The sequence below is a fragment of the Carettochelys insculpta genome, chromosome 3, assembly GCF_033958435.1.
Source record: "Carettochelys insculpta isolate YL-2023 chromosome 3, ASM3395843v1, whole genome shotgun sequence".
NCBI lineage: Eukaryota > Metazoa > Chordata > Testudines > Carettochelyidae > Carettochelys > Carettochelys insculpta.
In genome coordinates, this window is record NC_134139.1 from 17,780,643 (window position 1) to 17,805,467 (window position 24,825).

The 24,825-nt window shown below is 48.4% G+C and overlaps 1 protein-coding gene across 5 annotated transcripts in view; it reads left to right on the plus strand.

The window, feature by feature from the left end:
* The window catches only part of AFTPH (aftiphilin), a 63,343-nt gene extending 61,260 nt beyond the window's left edge, over positions 1-2,083 (plus strand). For all 5 annotated transcript variants that reach the window (XM_074989410.1, XM_074989414.1, XM_074989411.1 and 2 more), the window contains one exon: positions 983-2,083. In XM_074989410.1, the coding sequence (XP_074845511.1) occupies positions 983-1,127 (145 nt within the window). In that variant the 3' untranslated portion in view covers positions 1,128-2,083. The remainder of the gene's footprint in view (positions 1-982) is intronic.
* Positions 2,084-24,825: the final 22,742 nt, after the last annotated feature.

Here is a 24,825-nt window from a genome sequence, read left to right on the forward strand (position 1 = left end):
GGTGAACATAGTTAAATCTAGCCCTTCTCACTGGAAGAATGAACCTGGGGATGGACAAATGAGTTATAATGAAATCTCTAATATGTTTTGGTTTATAAATCTGCTTTCAGGCTTTTGTCTGTCCTGTCCTCAAGTTTGAAAGTGAAGCTTGTGTGTAGTAAATGTCCTAAATATTCATGTCACTGAGAGAGTAATTCCAGTGTCTTGTTAGGGGACATCCCTGTAGTGCTGCATAGTAACATTCAGTGCCTCTATCAATGGTCAGTATTCCATAAGATAAAACATGACTCTGTAAGGGATGGTTTGTAACTATTAGCGTCAAGATCTCATTCTATTTGAAAGTAAATTAAGTGTTTTGAAGGAGAACTCTCAGTGGATTATACCAAATGCCCAGTGACAAAAGAGTGAAGGCACAGGAGGCAAGATCCTTTCAGTTTGCGTATAACAACTCTTATGGACTATGCAGGAAGAAAAGTGTTGAGAACACAGTGCAAAGCATAGAGGTAATTGCGTAAATTATATTCAGCAGTAGAAGCAACATAATAGTAACTGCCCTCCTTCAAAAAATGGTTTTGGTAAAACATTATGGGTTATTATTGGGCACAGCCACTAATTATTGGCTGGATCGCATCTAGTAGGCCTCAACCCTCCTTTTATGTTCGTGTTTTGTACTGAAAGATTTCTCTGTATGTTAATGATAGTACTCCTGATACCATACGCGAAGGCTAGAGATTGTTCACTTTATGTGAGAAATAACTGTCCCAAGATAGGAACCTGCTAAAATTCAGCACTTGATTAAAAAGCAAATTTCCTTCATTACAATAACATTGATAAGCTCTGTGCCAAATTTCCATGTGAGGTAGTGTTGCATGTAGGCAGGGTATCATTTCTCTTGCTTTACAGAAGTGGTCTTACTCCAATCAGTGGTTCTTTCTTCAAGAATGTCAATAATGGATTAATGCACTCTTTCTTTTCTTAACAGGAAGCCTAAAAAGGAAGAACATCTTAGTGAAGAGGCTGCCAAGGTGATTTCTAGCCTTCCTGACTTAACTTTCATGCATGCCAAGGTGTTGATGTTCCCAGCCACATTAACACCTTCAACAAGCTGCCAAGAAAAGGTAGACTAAGTGACATGAATTGGACACTTTCTATTGATTTCCCCCCCCCCCCCCCATCTGGGTCAAAAAAGCAATCTTGCTTTAATTAAAAAATTCAAGTTCAGATGCTTTGTTGGTAAGCAGCACTAGAAAGGTATACATAGTAATGTATATTTATTTACATACTGGAATCTAAATTTATATGAGAAAAAAGTGTAAATAATTGGGGGTGAATCTTTTTGAAGATTTATTCTTTTTGTTGTGCTGGGGTGTAAACATTTATGTCTTTGTGAAATACACTGGTGTCCTTCTTAGAAAACTTCAAAAATTTAAAAAAAAAACAAAACAATCTTCACTTTCTGTGAAATCCCCTTTCAATGTTTTCAGACTGTATTGAGTGTCTTAATTTTATTTCTACATATATTAAAATAATTAATTTTTACTGAAAAAGCTTAAAAGGTCACATGCTTTTTTGTTTGGGTTTTTTCAGCTGTTTCTTTAAAACAGGCAAATCCTTCAGTTTGATCAACCTCCATTTTTTTGTTGTTTCTCTCTCTCTCCAAACGTTAACAGTATGGCTAATACACTATATAGCCTTTTGAAAGGTATCTTGTCAGTACCTTTTTGTGTTTTTATGGATTACCGTCTAAACGCTGTTTACATTTCAATCAGTTTAATTTGGAAAAGAAGGACCAAAACTATATGAATGTCTTATGATGAAAATTACCTGTTACACCTTTTGTTCTGTTATACCACTATTCCTATGTTTGATTTTGCACAGTGTAAAATGACATAATCATAGATCGCTATGGTTTAGGCTGTATATACAGTAAAAACTATGGGTTGTAAATGTTTGGGGAAATTCCTATGGAAAAAAAGCTACGTAGAAGAACCTCTAACAAGGTTAATGTGCATGCTCAAGGTCTTTTGAAATTGAAGTGTGTAAATTTCCTTTTAGCTTACACAAAATAAAATAATTTAAAAGATATGTATGGTCTGGAATGTTATGCAGCGTTTGTCTCATCTGTTTACTTATGTTTTCATAGTGCTAAAGGAAAATTTGAGAAGCAGTATTACAACAGGATAAAATAAAACTTCCCTCTGGTTTGTGGGCTGCATCAGGCCCACAACATGTTTTCTTGGGACCTACACAAGGAGAAGCCAGGCATGGTTTAACTGAGTACAGCCTCTGTGAATTAAATCAGGTGTTTTCCTTTTGACATACATGCGTTGTCTGTTAGGGCACTGTGGCATAAAACAAGCTAGTGTGTTGTGCTGCCAACAGGGTGGGAAAGGGGGCAGGTGCCCCAGGACCTGGCAATTTAAAGAGTCTAGGGCTCTAGGCTGCCACCACCACTATCATGGCCAGAGTTCTGGACCCTTTAAATTGCCGCTGGAACACCAGGCGACTCAGGGCTCCCTGTGGGAAGCTAGCCCCTAGCCTCACCTCTTTCGCCCAAGGCCCTGCCCCTTCCAGTGTACCCGCAGCCAAGTCCCCATCTCCCACACATTGCCCAGGACCCAGCGAAGTATTCTCTAACCCTAACCCTGAGTGTGTCTGATTACAATATGGCCTCTTCACAGTATTTTGGTGATACTGAACAGGTGGGGTAAGCCAACTATATTAGGCAACTTCCCAACAACAAATAATGCTAATAAAGCATTTTCTTAATTTCTCAGACATACAAACGTTTAACATCATTGTCCTATTGTAACTCTTTCAAGAATAATATCTTCAGCAGTTCCGTTCCAGATCCCGACTGATTTCAGTGGTATTGGATTGGTTTTAGCGTGCAAACCCATCCTTAAATTGAGAGACGTGGCAGAAATGTAAATGGCCTACATCTGATATGTAATCTCACTACTTTAAATAGCTGAGTGATGTACCAATATTAGTGATTAATTCATCAGTTAATATTCAGCTCTGAGAAATCATCACCAAATCTGCTGCTTCTTCCTGTGCTTCATTGTGCAGCTGTCCAAAATGTTGATCAGAACATATAAATTCAGTCTATCATTGGTCAATAACTAAATCCTGGAACACATCTTTAACAAATTCAGCCCATTTAATTGAAACATTCCTGTTTTGCAAAGGGCTCTAAAGACATTTATCTGAATTCTGCTTCCTATTATGTAGTAGTTAGTGATGGCCACCTAAGGTTTAATTATCAGCCTCACAGCTGCAATAAAGTAAGTTTGTAAAACCTAACTTGTCTCTCTGTTCTTTTTCTGGTGCTGTTGTGCACAGTGTCGTCATGTAAATCAACATGCCTGGCTAACTGAATAGATAGATGTAAAAGCCATCTGCTTTCACATGCATTGCCTGAAAACCCCCTTCAGATTTTCTTCCAGATTATCTTCATTCCAGCATTGTCTTGTTCCATACCCTTCATCTCACTACTAGTTTTTGATTCATTCTGAGGTTTTTAAGTCTGTTCTTGGAGCATTTCCTTAATACAATATTCAGTTCTAACGCTAGACTGCTGTAGTTAAAATCAGTGCTTTTCTTTTAATAACTGAAAATGCCCATTAAAACCAGACTAGTGACATAGCTGGAGTAGAGAGCTGCAGCTATTGTCTGAGGAGAATGTGGTTGGGAGCTGACTCATGATCCTAGACGCAGAGCTAGTGGACTACGCCGTTAGTGAGAGGTGGGGGTGGGAGTGCCAGCTGCAAGTTGATCTTCAGTTTTCTCACAATTGCCTCTAGTGGCAGCTGCCCATTTTGTCTTCTAAGCTCAAAGTGCACGACTGGTGGCCTCCTTGGGAAGAGGGGAAGGGAGACTATGGGGGAGGGGAATGTCTGTTGAAACTGATTCTTTAATCCTGAGATGTCATGTAAAACCTGATAGTTAATTGTTTTTTGCAAGAAATTTTGCCATCATGTCTGAAGTGGTCAGTATCTCAGTTGTTTGCTGTTTGCTTTAATAAACGATGCAAAACCAAAACCACTTCTCCCCCCACCTTTTCTTAATCCTTCTTTCTTTGCAGTAATCTTGCCAGTGGCTAGTAGAATTGACAGACTTCCCTACAGCTGTCCTTTTTATTGTGAGCAGGTGTGTAGATTTTTTTCAGAAGGTTGCTTTATTTTTATGTAGCAACTTTCATCCAGAAAACCTGTTCACTAACAGCAGTTTGCTCATCCTGGGCCTATGCAGATGAATGGTGTATTGCATCTAATTGAAATCTTGCCTGTAGTTTCAGTTGGAGAGTGGCAACTTATATCATATCAGAATGTTGTTAGGTAATGTCACTGGAGCACGTAAACATGGGCCAAGTCTGCCTGAGAACCTGCTTGATTATAATAGTTGAAGTGCTTGTGTGCATACCCAGCTGAAACTGCAGCGGATGTTTTTGTTGGAAACGGATTGTCTGAACTGAAGATTGGCCATAAGCCCACATCTAACACACCTACCTTGAAAAGTGCTACAGCCATGTCAGTGATACTAAAAGAGTTGGACTTTGATTTGGGTAAGATGTAAGAAGACAACAGGCCCTATAGCACACTGAGGTTCAGTGGTACCTGCTGCCTGCTACATTCCTGACACCAGAGTTCCCACAACAGCTGAGACTTCATCAAAAATTGATTAGATTTTACCTTGAGTAACTTTGAGTTCACAAAAGGAAAGTTCTCAAATATGTTCATGTGACTGTATGGGCACCTTATTTAATATATGCAGTAACTAAAACTTTGTCACATTTGATCAGTACAAAGGGTATTAGTTAGTAATGGAATTGGAGTGCTCAGGGGTTTTATTTAGGCAGAAGTGATTGCTCATCTAGTCCATGTTAGGTGTGTGTGCTCACCCCATGCACCAATTCCGTAAGTTTGTCCTTTTGCAGTATCCATAAGGGACCTGCACTCTGGTGACCCCAGAGTGCCTCCTCCATGGCATGATACAAGGGGCTCTGTGCACTCCCCCAATCCTCATTTCCTTCTTGCCATCAGTGATGGTGTAAGAAACAGACATGGCTTCAGCCAGTTTTGCTACTACATGTTCTCTGCAGCGCAGTTTTGTGTTTTCATAGTCCATTTCCCTCAGTAACTGTAGCTTAGAGTTTGTAGATATGTTGCTGTCTGGGATGGGACTTAGCCTAGGGATGGGGCATGCCCTGATCCACAGGCTTCAAACCTCCTGATAAGTGCAGGTGTCCTATGTCAGTTAGCCACCCGCATAGTAGTTGATTAAGGTGTCTCAGCAAGAGGCACATTAGCGATAAGCACTGAATTTGCAAATAGTTTAAGCTCTGGACTAAAAAGGAATAAGACATTCACCTAAGGGCTCCTCTGATGGAGTGAGTACTGACCACAGCATGGGAGCAAAGGATGAACTTGACCTTAAGTAGTGCTGTTTTGGTGCAGAGTGCCAGCACTGTTTGCCCTCGCCGGCATCAAGTCAGAAAGTGAAGGCTTCCGCTAAGGGTCCTCCTCAGACCTGCAAATAAATGGAGAAGCGGATGGGGGACAAACCAAGACATGCAATGGGCAGCTTGTCACCTCACTCAGGAAGCCAGGCTCAGGTGGAGTGGCCCACTCATGCCTGCCCTGACTTGTTTGCACTGGGAAGTGATGAAGGCTTCTGGCACCTGGAGGTGCCATCAACCATGGAAGCCTTTTAGACAATGCAGGATATGCGATAATGCCAGTATTGGTGTCCATAGCACTTTGATCCCAAGACAAGCCCCCATTAGGCTTGGCGGTAGCTTCTCCTCAAAGCCACTGCTCCACTCTTAAGGGCCCATCCCTCCTACCCAAAGCATCCAAGCCTCAGGCTCACAGAGGCAGGCATCACAGGCACACCTTCAGCCCTCTGACTCTAAGCACTGAAGACAGGACTTGTGGCAACAGTTGCCAGTACCATGTTGCAAGTCTAATGAGGCACAAGCACCAAGATGTGCCATTGGCAGCTGCAAAGCTTATGCATCGCTCTTGGGGCCATTCCAGAGAAGGATGTCGTCAGTCAGTTTCTCATCAGCGCCCCTGCCGTCAAAGACAGTTCTGACAGTCTTGCTGTTTCTTGGTCAGGTGGTCTTGTTCACCTTGTTGGTCCTGCTCCAGGCCTCTGTATCAAGCCAATGAAGGGAGTTGAAGATAGGCAACAAAAACCCAGCAATCTGTCTTTCCCTGTCTGGTCTGAGGTCCTGTAATGGAGGCTCTTTGGATTCCAAGAGATCCGGGCAGGCCTGCAGTACTTACTCCATACAGAGGGAAGCCATGGTCCCCCCCCCCCCCCCACCCCGATTCCTGGTCGTCGAGCACTGCACACAACTACAAAAATGGGCTCAGAGCAGGAGTACCTACCACCTGCTCAGGCACAGCCCCACAAGGTGTCACTCCAGCTGTGGTGGTACACACTGGCAGTGTTCCCTATAGTTGAGTGCATGGGTGGCCGCCCAGAAGAGATTCAGGTGCCACCCATCTAATTAACAGAGCCCCTCCAGCCATCGGCATCTGTTTGTGTGGTGGTGTGTGGAACAAAATTTATTCTGCATATGAGTGGAAAAAATTAGAGGGAACACTGCACACCAGCACCCCCAGGTGCCCTGGTACCCCTGTGAAGAGTTCACACAACCATCCAAGACTGTGTGGCTGCTTCTGGAGTTCTGAGAGCCCTTCAAAAAGAGTTCCCACCGCACTAAGCAGCCACAAACTTCAGAGGAGGAGACCCAGCCCCGCCTTCCCAAGAATTCCTCACAGGTCCGTCTTCACCACCTTGGTTTCAGGGAGTGGAACCAGCCGCACCAGTGTTGTCCTCATCTTCCACAGATAAGGCCATCACGAGCCCTCCTCTAGTACTGCAGGATGAGCCAAAAGTGCACCAGGAATTTCTCAGAGTGGCCTGTCACCTGGTGGCTACAGGTGAAGGAGTTTGAGGAGTGGCGGATGCCCTCTTCAATGTACTTATTGCCTCTGCCTCCACTTGGGTTGCCCTCCTGCTACACGAAGGGGTCTTGAAGATCACTAATGCATTCTGGCAAACTCCCTCCTCCTTGACCCTGACTATAAGAGGGGTGTATTCAAATATTGTGTGCCCACAAAGAGACATTAGGAGTGGTGTGAACAGCCCACCCCAGTCCCCTCGTGGTGGAGGCAGTCAACCACAAGGAGAAACAGGGGCACCTGGGGGTAATGCCAAAGCATAAAGACTCATAAAAAAACTAATTTGTTTGGATGACAAATGTATTTGTCTGCTAACCTCCAGACAAATCACCACACCCTCCTTGGCTGCTATGATTTTTAGTAGGTACCAGTCCTTGGGCAAGTTTGAGGGTTTGCTTCCCAAAGCCTTGAGAGAGGAGTTCATGGCAATCCTCAAAGAGGGCATGGCAGTGACAAGGACAGCCTTTCAAGTGGCACATGACATGGAGGACACCCGCAGCCAGCATAATGACCTCAGCCATTTCCATGCACTGAGCATCCAGGCTACTCCTCTCCAGACAGTCTGTGGGGTCTCAGGAGTCCCGGCAGGATCTCCCTTTCAGTGGCCATGCTCTGCAGACAGAAACAAAGTTACATGGGCTGAAGGAGTCTCATATCACATTTAAGACTGTTATGCTTATAAGAAGCGCATGGGATCTTTCTCATAGAAAAGGCAATACTATATCTATTGAGAATACAGTGGAAAAGCAGTTAGCATAAGTTCTCTCTCTCTCTGTCCTGCCACTTGATGTTACAGTTACCAGTCCGTTGCTCACATTCAATTAGTGGGCCAAGCTAGTGAAATATGAGGATGGATTGGGCCCAGGTTCATTTCAACTCAGACTGAGATCCCAGTGAACATGGCAGATGAACCCAAAGTCTATGGCAGAGCCGTCCCCTTCTTACAGCAAGCAGTTTTCTTGCATTGGGATCAGCAGATTTTGCATCAGTTTGGCTAGTTCAGATCAAATGAGGCTGGGTTCAAGTAGTCATGGTTGCCTCGGTGTGGCCTCACCAGCCTTAGTTTGGCATGCTAGTGAGCATGGTGCTGTACTCTGTGTGGCCTCTCTCGAAGCTCCTGGAACTGTGTTGGTGCGGATAATCAATGATTAAGCACAGAAGAACATAAACCTGTTTGGAGGAAGTTCAGTAGGTTCTGCTGGGAAGTAGGAAGCCATCAATGAGACCAACATACCAGGGAAGTGGACAAGGTTCTCCCAGTAGGTGTTAGAGTGAGGTGTCTCACCCAAACACACACTGATGCAGTCTGTCCTTGACAACTTGCTGCAACTCAAGAACCGGGGGCTGGCACATTCCTCCATTAGAGTACGTTTTGCAGCCGTCTCCATGTTTTGTGACCTAGTCCAGGGACAGACATTTGTCTTTCATGACTTGACAGTGAGATTCCTGTGGGGCCTCAAATGCCTCTATACCCATAGGTACATTATCCATTCCCACAGTGGGGTCTCAACCTTGTCCTCATTTGGCTTATGGAGCTTCCCTTCAAGCTGCTTGGATCGCCCTCCCTTTCCTACATGTCCCGGAAAGTTGTGCTCCTGTGGAATCGGAGAGACAGACTTTGACCTGACAGACACTCTCCCCAGACGCTGTCCTCTTCAAAGATGATGTCCAGCTGTGGCCCTACCCAGCCTTCTTGCCAAAGGTGGTCTCCTACCCCATGAATCAGGATGTACGCCTGCCTCTGTTGTGCCCCAAGCCTCATAAAATGACGGAAGAAAGGAGGCTGCATGAGCTAGATGTCCAGAGGGCTCTGGTGTTCTATCTAATGCATACTCAGCCTTTCCATAGGTGACACAGCTCTTCATCGCTATGGCTGACAGTATGAGGCCTTCTGGTTTCCATGCAGCGGCTTTCCAACTGGGTCACCTCATGCGTTCAGACCTCGTACGACCTGGCCAAGATCCTCCGCTGCAGATTGTCATGGCCCCTTTGACCAGAGCCCAAGCATCTTCCACAGCCGCCTTGGCATATGTTCAGATCCAGGACCTCTGTAGAGCCACGACATGAGCCTCGTTCCACGTTTGTCTCTCTAGCCTATCACTCAGCAAGCCAGGGGCAACGCCAGGTTTGGTAGAGCTGTTCCATAGCTGGTGTTTTGCGAGATATGGTGTTTGTGTCCACTACATGACCCTCCCTCCTTCTCCACTGTTGAAATTTCTGGTACGAAGGAACTGAGGCTGGGGGGGAATGTATGGCACCCCTTATACTAGGGGTGTGCAAAGTGGGGGGCAGGAGTGCAGCAAGTTGTAAGGGGGTGAGGGCGCAGTGTGATTGGCCTCGCCTCCAGCGGCTTCCACTGCCTCCCCCTCTGCTTCTTCCCGATGGCCTCCGCCGCTACTGTTGCCAAGGGAGCACAGTGACCAATGAGAATGGTGACCTCCCCCGCCGCAGCGCCCACTGGTCCAGTCAGAATGTGCAGAGGCCCTGAGCTAGGCAGCAGGGGCAGCCAGTGAGCTCCCAGCTTGGTAAGGTGGATGCATTGGTCCCTACAGCCTATGTCACGCTGGCACCTGGGACACACACCCTCCTACCCCACCCCCCCGAGGTGCCAATATGAGCAAGTGCTTCTTGCTGTCTGGGGGCACAGGGCCACCGCCAGCCTGGCGCTGCCACAGCCTATCAACACAGCACAGTCTGGGGTCACCACCTCGCTGCCCTACAGCAACAGGATTTCCATGGTCATCAGTGCAACAAGGGCAGTGCCTGCGAGGTGGCGGTGGTGATGCAGCTGAGCCCCCAACGCCCTCCCCTTTGAGACATCCCTCTGAGCACCGCTCCCCCTTCATGGCACCCCTTGAGTTTCACACATACCCTGCTGGGGTCCTTCCACCAAGCACCCTTCCCCCTTGAGTCCCCCCAGTAGCCCCTTTCCCAGCTTGCCAGACCCTTCCTGAGACCCCCTCTGTATCCCTTCCTGTGGTCCTCCCACAAGTTTGGGGTGCGACAGCTAATTGCAGGGCCAAAAAGTAGAGCTCGGTGTAAAATGTTTGCTCACCTTTCCCTTATACCATGCCAGAGAGGTAGGACTCCAGGGGTCACCAGAGCCACTCTTACAGATACTGCTGAGGGAAAACGGTCACTGGTGCACGTGGTTAATGCACACCTCTAACGTGGAAGAGTACCAATTACAGAGCAGGTAACTGTCCCATGTTCTCATGTTTACAGCTTTAGGGGGGTTCAAGTGATGCAAAGGATATTAATTGAGGGGCTGGGCAGGGGGGCACAGATTTGTCCAGACCACATGTCATATGTTGGCCCAGTTGCTCACTTCTATGCAGGCCTTTTGCTTGATTCTCTCCCTTTGTGTCTTTGAATGTTTTTCTAGTTACATTGCAGAATATTGCAAAGATACAGGATGATTCCAGGAGCAAGTCACTCATAATTCATGTGCAATGTCCAGCTACACAAAGCACAGTGAGATTGTGTAGACCTTTTAGGATGTCTTGCCCATGGAAGCAGGGATTCCTCTCTTTTTCTGGCATTACTAATTCCTGGGAGAAATACCTTCTTTATGCAAAGCATATACTGATCTGAAGTTGTGGTTTGGAGATTATTTTACCCCTTCCTTTCAAGAGCTGCACCTTTTGTACGGGAATATACTGCTCAACTGCTTGATAAGCAGTATCACAGTTTTTGTCAATGTCGGATTCTGATCTTCAACTACAGTCCCTTGCTGAAGCAAATGCAGTTACTCTGGGTTTACAGTAGTGTAAATTTGATGCAAGTCTTTGTGTGTTTATTAATATTGGTGTTTAAGCTTTCCTGGCTACTAATAATCAGTTAGTGATTTCTAAAACTCCTTGCAGTGGGAGTTCTGTCCGATTGTTTGGAAATTTGTTAAAAACCTGCCAAATATTCTGTGTATTCAAGTTTGCAGAACAAAACCAAACCCAAATTTGTTCACCAGCTGTGTGGGAGGGGCAGGTGTGTCTCTGGCTGATGTCAGTAAAGCTATGTATCACCAGCAGTTACTACTTCGGCAACACAGTTAAAATGTGGGTACGATAGTCCCTTGAGTTATGTGAGGGTTGCGTTCCCATGCACCCTCGCATCACTCGCATTTCGCATAAGTCGGGGGTGGCTTTTTCCTGTCGGAACGCACGTTCTGCAGCCAGGGAAGCAGCAGGAGTACCTGAAGCTCCTTTGAAAGGTAGGTCCTGGGGTTGGAGGGGGCAGATGGGGACAGTTAAGCTGGGGGTGGGTTGGGGCTGTGGGAGGTGGGCGGGGGGGGGGGGCCATGAGGTAGTAGTGAATGGGAGCCATGCACAGTGGTGGTAGTGTGAACCAGGCTGTGGGGGGGGGCGGCATTTGAGCCAGGGCTGGGGGTAGTGGGATTTTGAGTTGTGCTTAACTCGTGTTAATGTGAGTTAAGTGCAACTTGAAATTGCACTTTTTGAGGGTTTACTGCATTGATCTCTTCACTTGTGGCTACTGTCCGTAAGCCTCTCTGCATTTATAATTGCCAGTCTGAGTACAAATACACCCTTGTTCTGTTCAGCCACCTAACGTTTTTCTGTAAGATTATGCTCTTTTCCCACTGCCCTCTATTCATCAAACTTGGGCTGGTTGCACGTCCTTGTTACCCCCAATGCAGAGGTAGCAATCATTTTTGATGGGAACCATTCCAAGGGTGGTCAAGGGCCACACTCTTCCCTGATATTAATGGAGGAGGGAGGGGTCTAGAATGGAGGTTGGGTGAAGAAGACAGCTCAGAGCAGGGGCCTGGGGTTGCAGGATCCAGGAGGGTTTTGTGCCCTGGGGCAGGAGGGAGTGCAGGGGGTTAGAGTGCAAGGTCTGGGAGGGGGTAGTGATGCAGAGGCTTTGGGTTGTATGGGGCAGGGGTGCAGGAGGGGTACAGAGGACTGGGAGGCGGGAGGGGCTGCAGTGGAGAGGCAGGTCTGGCCGGGAAGTGCTTACCTGTGCAACTCCCAGCCAGCAGCCCAGCAGATTCCTCAGACAGGCTCCCTGCCTGCCCCACCCCCCATGCCATTCAGAGCCGCTGGCTGTGGAGCCCATGTGCCTCTCCGAATGCTGCCTTCACCTGCTGCCTGTCCTGCAAACCGGCCAATGGGAGCCATGAGATTGTAGTGGGGCCGCTTAGCCTTTTCCCATCTACTCCAGGCTCTCAGCATTCAGAGAAGCATGTGGCCATCACAGCTGGCTTTGCTGAGTGCTGTGCTGGGGCAGGGCAGACAGGGAGCCTAACTGAGGCTCCTGCTGGGCCACAGATTGGATCTGGCCTACTCCTCCCTTAATGCCAGCCCTGGCTTTTGGAGGCAGAAAAAAACAGTTGAGGCAATGGTGGGACATGGAGGTACTATAACAGGGGGGCAGGGCTCATAGGAAAAGGTTGAGGCCCCCTGCCAATGTTCTCTCTTTTTTTCCATCCTTGAGCAGAATAAATGTTCTTATGGGCACCCCAGTAGACACACAGGCTGCTGGCTGTGGGGGCTCTGCTAATCAGCTGGGTGGCACCTGAATCTCTCCTGCCCAAGCGCTCAGCCTACAGGTAACATCAGCCCCCGCTGTAAGAAATCCCTAGGATTACCACCTCCTGTCAGTGGGTACAAGAAACATCTTGGAACAAAACTATAGAGCTCGGTGCATAAAGCTTCATTTCATCTTAATAACGTGCCCTCCCCCCAGAAAGCTATAAAGGGAAAGGATATATAAAATCTGAAACTTTCTTTCACAAACATCAACAGCAAGACCAAGCCTGCTCAAAGATGCTGTGTGGTATGAGATGGTCAGGAACCAACAGCTTGGGATCTGCTGCTAAAGTGATGGAAGTTAGATAAACACCTGGCTGGGGGAAACCGGAGAGGAAAGGGATGAACATCCTCTGAAGCAGTGGAGGGGCCTCGGTCTCTCACAGTCCACCTCAATGCTCTGGTTGGTTTCCAGAGCTGCCGAACAAACTTCTTATCTATGCCCATTGATTTTAGTTGGAATGGAGGTTGCTTTGGCACACTCTGGTCCCAGATGCATATACTGTTTGGAATGGCTTGGGTACCTCTGAAGACTTGAAATCAAGGACAAGATTGGGGGATTTTTGAGTGGGAGTGGAGGCTGAATTACTTCTGTTGGCTTCTCTAATTACCAATATACATACTCAGCTTTGGTCTGGTGCCTGTGTTGGAGGTGATTTTGGGTAGCATGACTGCGAGGCTAGACATGCCTTCGGTAGAGAAATTTCACTGTCTGCTTTCACAGCTGATACAATCTAGAGCTCTCTCTTCTGATTCTTCGCGCACACAATCCTGCTCCTTCATTATCAGCGTCTATGTGCAACCTGTGTTAGCCTTTCTGCTCAGTTATAACCGGGTAAGGAACATGTCTGTTATGGATGTGGTCTAACCATGCTAAAGCATTGTATGGATTTGCCACTCTTTTAATTGTGCCAAGGCAGCGATGGACAACCTAGCCTACTGAGCGGGCGGCAAGATTGTTGTAACAAAGATGGTTTCGTGGGGGAGGGCAGTTTTGCCGACTCTGCTCAGGTACCTAGAGTTTGCAGGGTGCACCAGTTTGAACTGTAGCAGTGCTTTGATTGGATTCAGAGGGAGTGCAGTTACTGGCATGTGCAGTCAGCACACGCCTCCCTTCATGTGCCCTGGTTTGTCACTTTTTAGCAATACCCGTGGGGGGGGGAAAGCTACTCAGACAGAAACCAGCAGAATCTGGCAACCCTGTGCATGTGCAGTGGTCAACCAAATGTCTCGTGGGCCACACACACAACCCCAGTGGGCTGCGTGCTGTAGCCTTTAACACAGCATAATCTGGTCAATGCAAGCACAATCAATGCATATTCTAGCATGGTCAGAGCCCTCCCTTGATGCAGATGGCTTCCCTACCCTGGCTGTAATAGTAGAGTGGAGGTTATTTAAAGTACTAGAATTTTTAAAGCACAGACAGCTGAGACTACAGCATGGAAGCGATGATTTCACTATGCAGACTGAAGGATGCCTACTATATATTAGCAGGGGATGCTGAGTGGTGCATTGTCTGTGCCTTTGTCTCAGCTTCTCCAATGAAATATGACCAATTCACTCTGAAATCACAAAGGGAGAAAACGCTGTCTGGGTGGTTTCAGTCAGAGAGAAGCAGCCAGCCCTGCCACCAGGCCAGGTGTGGCTTTTGAGGCAGCTTTAATCTTCTAAATGGCAGGATGTAAGCAGCCAGTGCTGCATCTCCCCAGAGCCTTAAGCTCTTCAGATGAGTAATTGGAAGGCATTACACAACTGGTGAAAAGCTCGGCTGAAGGGTAGCACCCATCCTTTGATAACTGAGCTCCTGTGGCTCAGGTGGGTGGCCCTGAAAAGAGCAGGAGAGCATTTTAAGTCCCACCTGTAGACCAAGACACCCAGGTGCTTGAGTGTAGTAATGCAGAGCACCCAGGCAGCTTGTGTGGCACAAAGCCAAGTGAAACAGGTGCAGTCAAGGCTGGAGCTTCCTTCAGCAACATCCTTTCTGTGCCGCTGCAGGTGCAACTATTTGCAGAAGACCTCACCAGCAAATGTTCTCTTGGCCCAGTCAACCACCCTTCCTCCTCTGAGAGGACAGAAACACTAGAGGGCTGAAGAGTGAAGCAAAGCAGTCTTCTGTCAGCCAGTGAAGCTGTCCTCATCCCTACTTCCCGCTCTGAGGGTCCTTCATTTCCCTTTTATTTCCCCCTTAAAGATCATGAGTTACTCAGTCCCCATCACAAGTGGCCAGAGCTAGTCTCCCCACCAAGGGGATCAGGGCCATGGGTCCCTCGGCCTTAGCAATAGCAGACCGGCAGACTGATTTCTGGCTGGGGGGACGGTGCTGCTCCTGCCAGTAGGTTTGTCACAAAGCTCCCATCCTAGTGGCTCTCCGCAGCATATAGACAGCTCAGTTGTATGGGTAGTGCTGGGCAGCCTGTCATGACACATCAGTAATGCAAATAACTATGGGACTGAAAGCCAGGGCTCTCAGGTTTTAATTCCAGCACTGCCACTGATTTATGGGCCTTCAGCTGAGCCCCTGGACCTTAATCTGCCCCACTGCCCCCCCCCAGACCTGGTGCTGTGATCAAGGGTGGCTAACTGCTAAATTTCACCAGAAGGTTCCTGCACCCTCTAATGATCTAACCTTACAATTGTCCCTCAAATGCTACTGTGTAATGGCCACAAGCAACTGATCTCTGCTGCCTTTGTAGGAGAAGGCTGGGGATGGCTTGGAGGTTACATCCCCAACGCCCACTCATCAATGGGCAAGTCAATTTGGATAACCACAGAGAACCCACTTCCGGAGCCCTCCCCAGCCCCTGTGATCATTGTTGACAGGTGTTAAAGGAGGGGAGCAGTGGGGATTATTTGAGGCTCATTCAAAAAGGCAAAGGTTGGTTCTGTGTGTTTCTAAACTGCTCACTGGACACACTTGGCTTACACTGAGGCTAAGTACCAGTGCAAACCTGGCTGGTTTAGAAGCAGATTGGAATCCAACAAATGCAACAATTCATTTATTTAAAGTCAGAAAAAAATCTGCCTTCAGGTACTGATACTATTTGGAACTTGCTGTCCAAGATAGTTCTGGTAACAAATAGTTCGTGAGGCTGCATTATTTTAGTACATGAAATTATTGTGCATCTTCATGAGAACAAAACTCTGAGTTGCATAGTTAGTGCTGGAGTATGTCAAAAATCTCCACTGACCTGCTGACCTAACTGCCTGGAGCACCGTGCAGCTGTCGGGAATGCTGCAGGTTAATAAGTGTTCTTGTAACTGCTCAGCCTGGCTCTGACATGGACCAAGTGAGTGGCTGCACAGCTGCAATCGTGCACTTAACTGTTCGACTTTCCCTCCTTTGCCCTGGTTTTCTGTCTTCACCCTGCTCGAGCCTGCTCTGGCAGCCTTCCTCCTTGGCTGGAGAGCAGGGAACTGGGTGGAGAGGATGGATCAAACAGCTGTTGGGTTTAGGCTCCAAATGAGTGAGGCTCCTTAGCAAGCTGGCAGTGTGAGTTCTCCCATTAGGATGGCTCTTCTGTCCTATGCAGCTTCCTTGCATGAAAGTTCTCCCCCAGTCCATAGATGAAGAGGTATCATGTTCTCCAATGCACACCATCAGGCTAACACAGGCTTCTTATGTTTCTGTTCTGGGATAACACAGACTTGTACAGTACAGTGACAGGCTGTGCTGGCATTTAGGGAGAGCTCGGGAGCTGCTGTTTCTCTGCACATCACTAAAGTGTTGCAGCCTGCGGGTTATGTTCACCGAGTGTATTATAGCCGCTCTGCTGAGAACAGATTAGTTAGAAGGGCCAAATTCTGCTTCGTTAAGCTTGTGTAACTATAGAGTGATTCTACTCAAGCCAAACTGGGGCAGATCCTTGGCTGGTGTCTTCAGCTGATTTACCCCAGCAGAGGAAGGAGTTTTGGTGGTGGTATGAAGAGCAGAATCTAGCTTTGCAAAGTTGGATTTTAATCCTATGGGTTTTCTCTGCTGCCTGGATGAGTTCCAGACAGTGTCAGTGAAGGGGATGTGCACACAGGAACCCGTTGAATTCCCTGTCCATTTTTGTCAATTTCATGGTCATAGGAGTTGAAAAATAATATATTTCATGATTTTGGCTATTATAATTGTAGGGGTCCAGACCCAAAAAGGAGTCTGGGGTGGGGTGGGGGGTTGCAAGGTTATCGTAAAGGGGAGGGGGTCTGTTTCCCTAACAGGTTTTGTTCAAAGTAACAGATGCCTGTTGAGCCCTATGGGGGCAGGGTCAGTACTGCAATTGAAATCTCATTCGTAAATAGCGCCTCTTGTGTACAGAATTCCAGATCCCCTTTGTTGACATCTTACCCCTCAGCATTGATTGGCCAGCTGCAGAACTGATTCTCGCTTCATAAGGGTGAGCAGAAGGTCTGCACTGGTTTACAGGTGACAGGAAGAATGACTGGTTAGCGCAGGGATTTCAGCCTGAAGCCAGGAGGGGAGCTGGCAGGCATAGTCCTTGGAAATGTTTCTCCTCTGTGAATCGAGCTAATGCCCACAGCCCTGCTGGGGACCTGAATGATGGGAATGTTCCCTGCTTTGCAGCAAGCCTGCTCCATAGCAGCAGAAAGGTGGGTTACCAAAAAAGGGATGCTGCTTCCCAGCTGCTGTTCCTTTTTATGTGGTTCCAGGTATGAATGCTCTTCTACTCTCTGTCAGATTGCTGCTGTGGACAAGTTTTCCCCACACGTGCACAAGTGCTTGTGCTTGGGCCCCAGAAACCTGCCTGCAGATTAGGTCCATTACTGATGCCCACAGCCCAGGGAAAACAAAAGTCCTGGCAGACACTCCAGCCAGCAGGGTTGGAAGCAGCCAGAGCAGGGAGCACTGGGCATTCAGAGATCTTCCCCTGTCCTGTGCTGATTAGTGTTTGCTCCAGCCCTGTCCTCCTCCTCCCTCCCACAGCAAAAAAAGAAAAACCCCTTGGCACTTGCCTGAAGCTAAGACACTCTATATTCTCTATCCCCAACCCTTCATTGGCCACTTATGTGGTGAGCTGTTTGGGGCAGGGGCCCTCAGCTGTTCTGTCTGTACAGCACCTAGCACAACAGGGTTGTCCCTAGGCACTCCTGTAATAATCAGCATTGCAAATGGTGAAAAATAATTGAATTACAAAAGGCATTAGCCTAATGTCACACCAAGGCACCAGCCAGGGAATGTTTCCCTGATTAAAACATATGCACTAGTCTCAGTTCTGGTTTAAGGATGGCGCCTGTGCAGGCACTAGGCTGCAAGGCAGAGCCTCTGTGTGCCTAGTGTAATAGGCCCCCAGCCTGACTGGTGAGGCCTCCAGGTGCCACTCTAAGACAGATAATGATGCCCTTAGTTCCAGCTAAACTCTAGGGCTTTCCTGCCTGGGTATAATTGGGAGAAAAACCCTGAGGTTGCAGAGCCAATCCCACAGCAGGGGCATCGGGGTCTCCTGTTAACAATTCTGCAGAAGTTAAACAACCCTCTATTCCCCTCCCACCTGGGCTGGGTTAGTTCTGCAGCGTGATGCCGGGAAAAGAGCAGAAACGTACAGTGTAGGGCACGCATGAGAGATTCTCCTGCCCAGCGGTAAAAGTCTAGTGCCCATGAATAGTCCTAGGAGAGTGCCAAGGAATCCAGACAAAAATGAACTTGCTTTAATGCAGTGAGAGCGGCTGCTTCGGCAGTGGGCTGCCCCCCCTCTGTGGGTGCTGCTGATTTCTTTGAGTTCAAGACCTTACATGTATTTGTATCCGATCCCTGCTGTTTGCCGGCAGCCCCAGCTGTTGTCTCTCCAGGTCACTCCGTGGTTTGGGTGTTTGCTCTATCGCTCGGGTGTTTGCTGCCTTCTGCACGTTTCATCGTGGTTGAATTTACAGTCAAGAAACACTCGACAAAGAAGGTGAGAAGAGACTCCAGTTGCTCCAGCAAGAAAAACAGGTTGAGGCAGACAAGGGACTTTCAGCTAACTCTGCTCCCCTGTTCTGATCAGCGCTCACCACCACAGCAATTGCTGGTTTAAAGGGGTGAGCAAACTTTTCATGTCAGGCCCCGCTTTGCATCCCTGCAATTAGCAGGCCTCCATCTGTCATCCAAATGGATGGAAATTTTGGTTATGTTCATATGGGGGGAAAGAAAACAAAAACCCTTTCAACTTGTTTGAGGAAATGCAAAAACTTTATTAATTGTGTATTCACATTTATAGCCCAGACTTAAACAGTAACATATTTCAACATTTTTAATGAGATGAATGAGCCTGAGATGATCATGCTGTGTCCCTCTTATCAAATTTCACACCTCCCTAAGGGGGCCCACACCTCTCGGTCAGAACATTGAGCTGCCCCTGGTGCAAGAGGGAGTCCAGCCTCCAAGGACGTTGGCCTCATTCCTTACCCATGAAACCAGCAAATCCCTAGGCAGCAGTGAGACACACAAACCTTACACTAACCAGCCCTGAGGAAGAAAAGTCTCTGCTCCTGGAAGACCTGCCGTTGTAGGACCAGCAGGACAAATTCTAGCCTGTCCCTCAGCAGAGCTGAACCAGGCTGTACCATGGAGACCAAACAGGTCACCTGTTGGATCACACTATCTAACCACAGGACAAAGTATGTTCCTCTGCTGCTCCTCCCACGTCAAAAGGTGGCTGAGCAGCACCCAAGTGATCTCAGCAGTAAAACACCTACTCCTGGGTATCTCTCTGGTGAGCTGCATATTAAATCATCTCCACTCCTGACCTGCATTCCAGACTGTCCTTTTCCGTATCTAGGAATTTGCTGCTGTGAACTGCCTCGGATTGTCATAGTCAAAACAATACATATTTTTGTCCCATCGAGATTACTCGGTATGGTACGAAAAGTCCATTTGTATTAGCTCGCAGGTTTTACAAAAAGCCGCCAGGAGTGTCAGCTGATTGTCCTCCGCAGGCCTTGGGTAGCACATGCAAGACTGACCAACGCACACTGTGTATCTCCTGGGGATGTAAATAAGTTTTTGTGCACCTATGAGCCAACTCCTCTACAGGGTAATAAAAGCAAATAATGAAAATCAGCCCCCTCCACTGTTTGATTCTCAGAGGATTCAGTCCCTGGTGAACTGGTGCAACTGGTATTCTAGCCGGTGGAATAGGAAATCACAGCTTGACCCATCCAGAAAACATTCCTCTAGGCTCAGCCAGTGCTGGAAGACTGTGCATGCTGGCTCTGTAGTGGGTCGGTCTATCCAGGGAAAAGGTTAGCTTGCCGAAGGCTCTGAAAGGAGAATCACCACTCAGTCAACAGGAGCTGAGAAGCTGCTCCAGAGAGGAGAACTTGTGTAAATATTCTCCACAGCTGCTTTGGGTGGGAGGCGCTGAGATAACACAGCCAGCCAAGGCATATAGCCCTGGAATAGGGGCCAGGCACAGAGCAAAGAGGAAAACTTGGGTCTGGGCCAGTTTATGCTCTGAGCTGTCCTGGGAGCTGCGTTGCTTTGCAAGGTTGAAAATACAACCTTCCCCTGCATCCTTCAGCCTAGAGTGGCAGAATACATGGGCCTGATGATTTCTGATTGCTGGATTAGGAAACTGAGGGAGGCCTGTTTTAAAGTGCTAGATTTCAATCTCCTATCTCTGTAACAGGCCTGCAGCAGCCCCCCCAACAATGCTCAAGCGCTATAGTGATGGTGCTGGCATGCATCATTTTACCAGGTTTTCCTCATAACTGTGGGTTTTCTTGAAGCCCCAGCTCCAGGAGTCCTGTGATCATATTGGACTGGCAGATTTCTTCTTTTAAAACAAAAAGCAGAATCTAGCTTTGCAAAGTTGGATTTTAATCCTACAGGTTCTCTCTGCTCTCTGGATTGGTTTCAGACAGTGTCAGTGATTGGGATTTGCAAACAGGGCTCTACTGAATTCCCTGTCCATATTTGTCAATTTCATGGTCATAGGACTTTAAAAATAATGAATGTCATGATTTTAGTTATTGTAATTGTAGGGTTCCTGACCCAACAAGGAGTTGAGACTGGCTCAGCTCTGTTCTGAGCCTTCAGCTCGACTGGGGAATAAGCTATAAAGTGAGCTGCTGGTACTACGCCAGCAGCTCTCCCATGAGCAGAGACTTTTCTTCCTCCGTGCTGGTTAGTGGTTTTTGTGCTGCAGCCCCTGTGTTTGGCAGAGAACAGGCTGAAAACATGGACCCTGCAAGGTTCCAAAGTAAGAGGCAGCTAATAAGACTCCCACCTGTACTGGCTTTTTTAAAAATCTAGTATGTTTTACAGCAGTTTCAGGGCGGGATACTGGCACTGTTGGGGCTGCCTGCAGCCAAGGCAGGGAATGTGGTATGAATACCTCTATAAAACACCTATGCCAAATACCAGGGTTTAACATTTACCGCTGACCTTTCCCCACCTGCCCTGTGCTCAGGTACCCCCCATATACCAGAGAGGGAGGCATGCACTGAACTCGGAGTTGACCCTGTAGCTCCAGAGCTATGACAGGCAGCTCCAGCAGTTAGGAAGGCAGCCAGTTTTTTGGGATTACCCAGGGGAGGTGCTGTGGCAGAGAAGCCATGCATCCCTGGGAGGAGCCCCACCTAGCCCTGCCCACCCTCACCAGCTGGGCTCCTTCCGTTCCCTGCCTGCCCGTCCTGCATTCTTGGCATGCCCTGCGCCCACGCCCGCTGCGTCCTGCCCTGCCTACTTCCCTCGGGCCAGGAAGCAGAGTGCGCGAGGGCGGCAGCGCACGCTAGCAGCAGCAGAGGCCAAGGGTGGAGAAGAGCTGGCGCAGGGCCAGCCACTGGAAAGCAGCCAGGACTGTGGCACAAGGGAGCAGAGAGGGAGGGGAATGTGAGGCTGTCCAGCCACAGGGGGGTGGCTCCTCTGTCTCTCCGAGGGAGGGCTAAGGCCGGGGAGGGGAGAGCAGAACCGCAGGAGCTGGGGCCGGGGGGCGGGGGGGATTGGATTTGGCTGAGGGACAGCACTGGTAGTGGAGTCTCCCTGGCTCTCGTCTCTCACAATGGAGCTCTCTGTTCAGGCTGCATCCCCGGGGTGAAAAACCAGAGCGCTCCATACAGTAGCTTTGGAAGTCCGGAGCCTCCCAGCAGGGACGACAGGCTCCCCATGTGTCAGCAAAATGTGGCTGGCTACACGCCTGGCCTGAGGCTGAGCAGGCCCTGTTTTGGTCACAGTGGTGACTTTCCGAAAAGCCAAGCAGCTGGACTCATGCTACTGCATCAGCCTCTCCGCTTTCGGCGGGAGAGGGTTTGGTTTTAAAAGTGACTGGCCCCGTTAGTGGCAGAGAAAAGCTTGAAAATGTGCCCCAGGGGCACCTGGACAGCACAAGGGAAGGGCCCCAGCAAGTCAGACAAAAGAGGCGTAAATTGCGCAATGCATTTGCATAGCTCCTGCCACTAGGGCTGTGGAGAAAGCCTTTCCCAGCCTTTGGACTGGCCATATGGGGCCAAATGGTGGGAAAACCCCCCCTGCCAACACATCCCGTCGTCCTCATGGAACAAAGAAGACCGAGATGTCTGCAGAAGGCTCCCAATGCGGGAGATTTCTGTCAAAAGCCTGCCACTCTCCTGCAGCGCAGACATAGCCTTAGTGTGTAAAACTCCGGTGGTGGAAAAAGTACCCAGAAAGTTACCTGAGTAAAAGGGCGGCTGCTTTCACTTCAGGATACTTGAGTGCAATCAAGGGTGTGTGTGTGTGTGTGTGTGCGCGCGCGCGCGCGCACCCACACACATGCTCATGTAGTTTTCCAGAGGGACACTGGTGGCGTGTACTTAAGTACATTCCCCCACCCCCTCCAAGCAGCTGTACTTTTACTCAAGTAACTTTCAGGGTACTTTTCCCACCTCTGTGAAAATGCCATGGTGTTTCAGGCAATGCCATGATTTGGGCTGTGCTGTGGGGGGGGGGCATCATGCTTGCTGGGTCTTGAGAGCTGGGCACCCTGCACAGGGGTTGCTAAAAGCTGGCTTGCTTGGCTTCATGGCCCCAAAGCCTGAAATACCATTTCTTCCCTTGGCGGCAGAGCATTTGAGTGCCAGTCTGGCTACTATGTGGGCAAGACTATAGAAAGTGAGATCCTGTCTGTTCCGGTGAGCCGTGAACGCTTCCCTGACAGCACGGTGCAGTGGTTTGCCCTGATGTCCTCAGCTGCCTGACTGTTGGCTGGGTGCACCACCATACCCCCTCCCTGCTGCCCTTCACCCCAGAGGTGAGAGGTGGCTGCATTTCAGTTCTGCGGCTTGGAAAGCACTTTGGAAGGAAAGGTGCTGCACAGTGTAAGCTGAGCTCTTGGGTGGCTGCCCAGGAGAGATTCAGGGGCTGCTCAGCCGATTAACAGAGTGCCCACGGGAGCAGCATGTGTTTCCATTGGTGGTGCACACTTACCTTGGTGCACATAACAAAATTTATTCCGCCATGGATGGAAAAAAATTAAGAGGGTGCACGGATGCTGTATAAAGGTAAAATAAATACGGGGGAGTGACAGTCAAATGATTCTACCCTCTGTTGTTCAGCGAACAGCAAGGCAGCTCCTGTGACCATTGCATGTTGCATCTGAGGTTGCCTTGGGAGATTCAGCTCTCACAGCAGTGTATAGAGAGCTAGGAATGCCCCCCCGCAGCCTGTGTCGTTCATCTTCCCACTTTATTTCCACCCAAGTATTTCCTGCATCAGGCTGACGCTTTGATATGGTTCATTCTGCACCTGGGCTGGGCTGTTCTCCATAAGGGGCAGCAGCCTATGAAAGTTGTCACCAAACACACAGTTCCTCAGTAGCAGATTGCTTTACTCTGCAGAGGGGGCAGTTCTGCAAGCTGGGGGAGACAGCCGCCCCCATTCACCCTACTGCTCCTTGGCCACAGAGTCAATACATCAGTCTAACTTTGACATGGGGCGTGATGGTGATCTGTGAAGCAACTCCCTCTTCCCCTCATTCCCAAATGTTGCTGCATTTTCTTGTGTAGCAAGAAGCTAGCACCATCCACTCAAACAGCCACTTGAATAATCCTGTTAATTTCTGCCAATAAGGCTTCACCTCATCAGTGCCCACAAGCTGAAAATGTGCAGCTCTTCCATAGCCAGAAGCTGACCAGTACTGGGTCCTTTGGATCAACCCATTGAAGGAAATTCGGGAAAGGCAAGCGTAAGGTGCTACACTTAGGGAAGAAAAACCCAGTGCAGACCTGTGGGGGAACTGGCTTGGCAGCAGCACAGCTGAGCATTGTCTTGGAGGTGTGCTGGATCACAGCCACAAGCCAGCAAGTGGATGCTATTGCGAAAAAAGCCCAATGCAATTTTCAGTTGCATTAACAGACGAACAGAAGAGCTGTGGGTTTCTAACGCTTTGAATGGCTGGGCCTTGCTGCCGTCGCTTCTTCCTGGAGGTGCTTGAGAAGATCTCTGGCAGCCCTGGATTATGTCAAGGGCACATTTCAATGTGGTGGTGCCAGCAAATTAAAGAGCCTGTATTTTGAAAACTACACCAACCCCACCCTCTGCCGCCAGTTCATGGAGCAGATATATTTTTTGGGCCTACGACCTGGAACAACAACAGTGTTGGATCTCTGCTGGACCTTGTCTAGGCCATAGCACAACAGGAAATAAAACCTATTCATTGACCCAACTGATCAGAGAATCACCCAGGCGCTAGTCAGATCAAAACTACAGGGAAGTGCCTCTCTCTTCTCTCACACTGTCCTTTGTCCCCTGGAGTTCTTGCCTTGTTTACAGCTGTTCTGGTCCTTGACCTGGCTGGTTCATAGGTAAATATGGCACTGCCACTGTGAAGTGTGGAGCAAATAACAGCTGTGCAGGCATTCAAAAGCAGACTTGGCAATGAAAGCCCTCTGTGATAGGGCAGTGTTTGCACTCCGGCGTAGGCAATTCAAGGAAAGTCAGAAAACTGCAGCCCGGCAATTAAACCGAATATTTGCTTGATGAGAATAATGAGCCTTCTAATTGTCGGTTTACATGGCGGGGGGGGACACACTGTAAAACTGGCTCACAATAAACATTACTGTATCTTAATCGACTTGTTTCCCACTCGTCTTGCTTATAGAAGTAAGGCTAATTTAATTTTTACTAGGTCCAAAATCTGTGGCTACACAATTCAGCAGCTTAACAAGATTCTCCTGCCAAGCCAAGAGCTTAGTGGTTTTTCAGCTTTCTTTCTCTTTGTGTGCATTCAAGACACTCGTGCAGTGACTGCGGCAACTGGGCAGGAAAGCCTGTATTTTAGCAAGCTTAGCCACTGCCTCAACCTACGTGATTTTATTACATGCACGTGTCTAGTGCTGTAAAACCCAGCAGTGTGCTCACACAC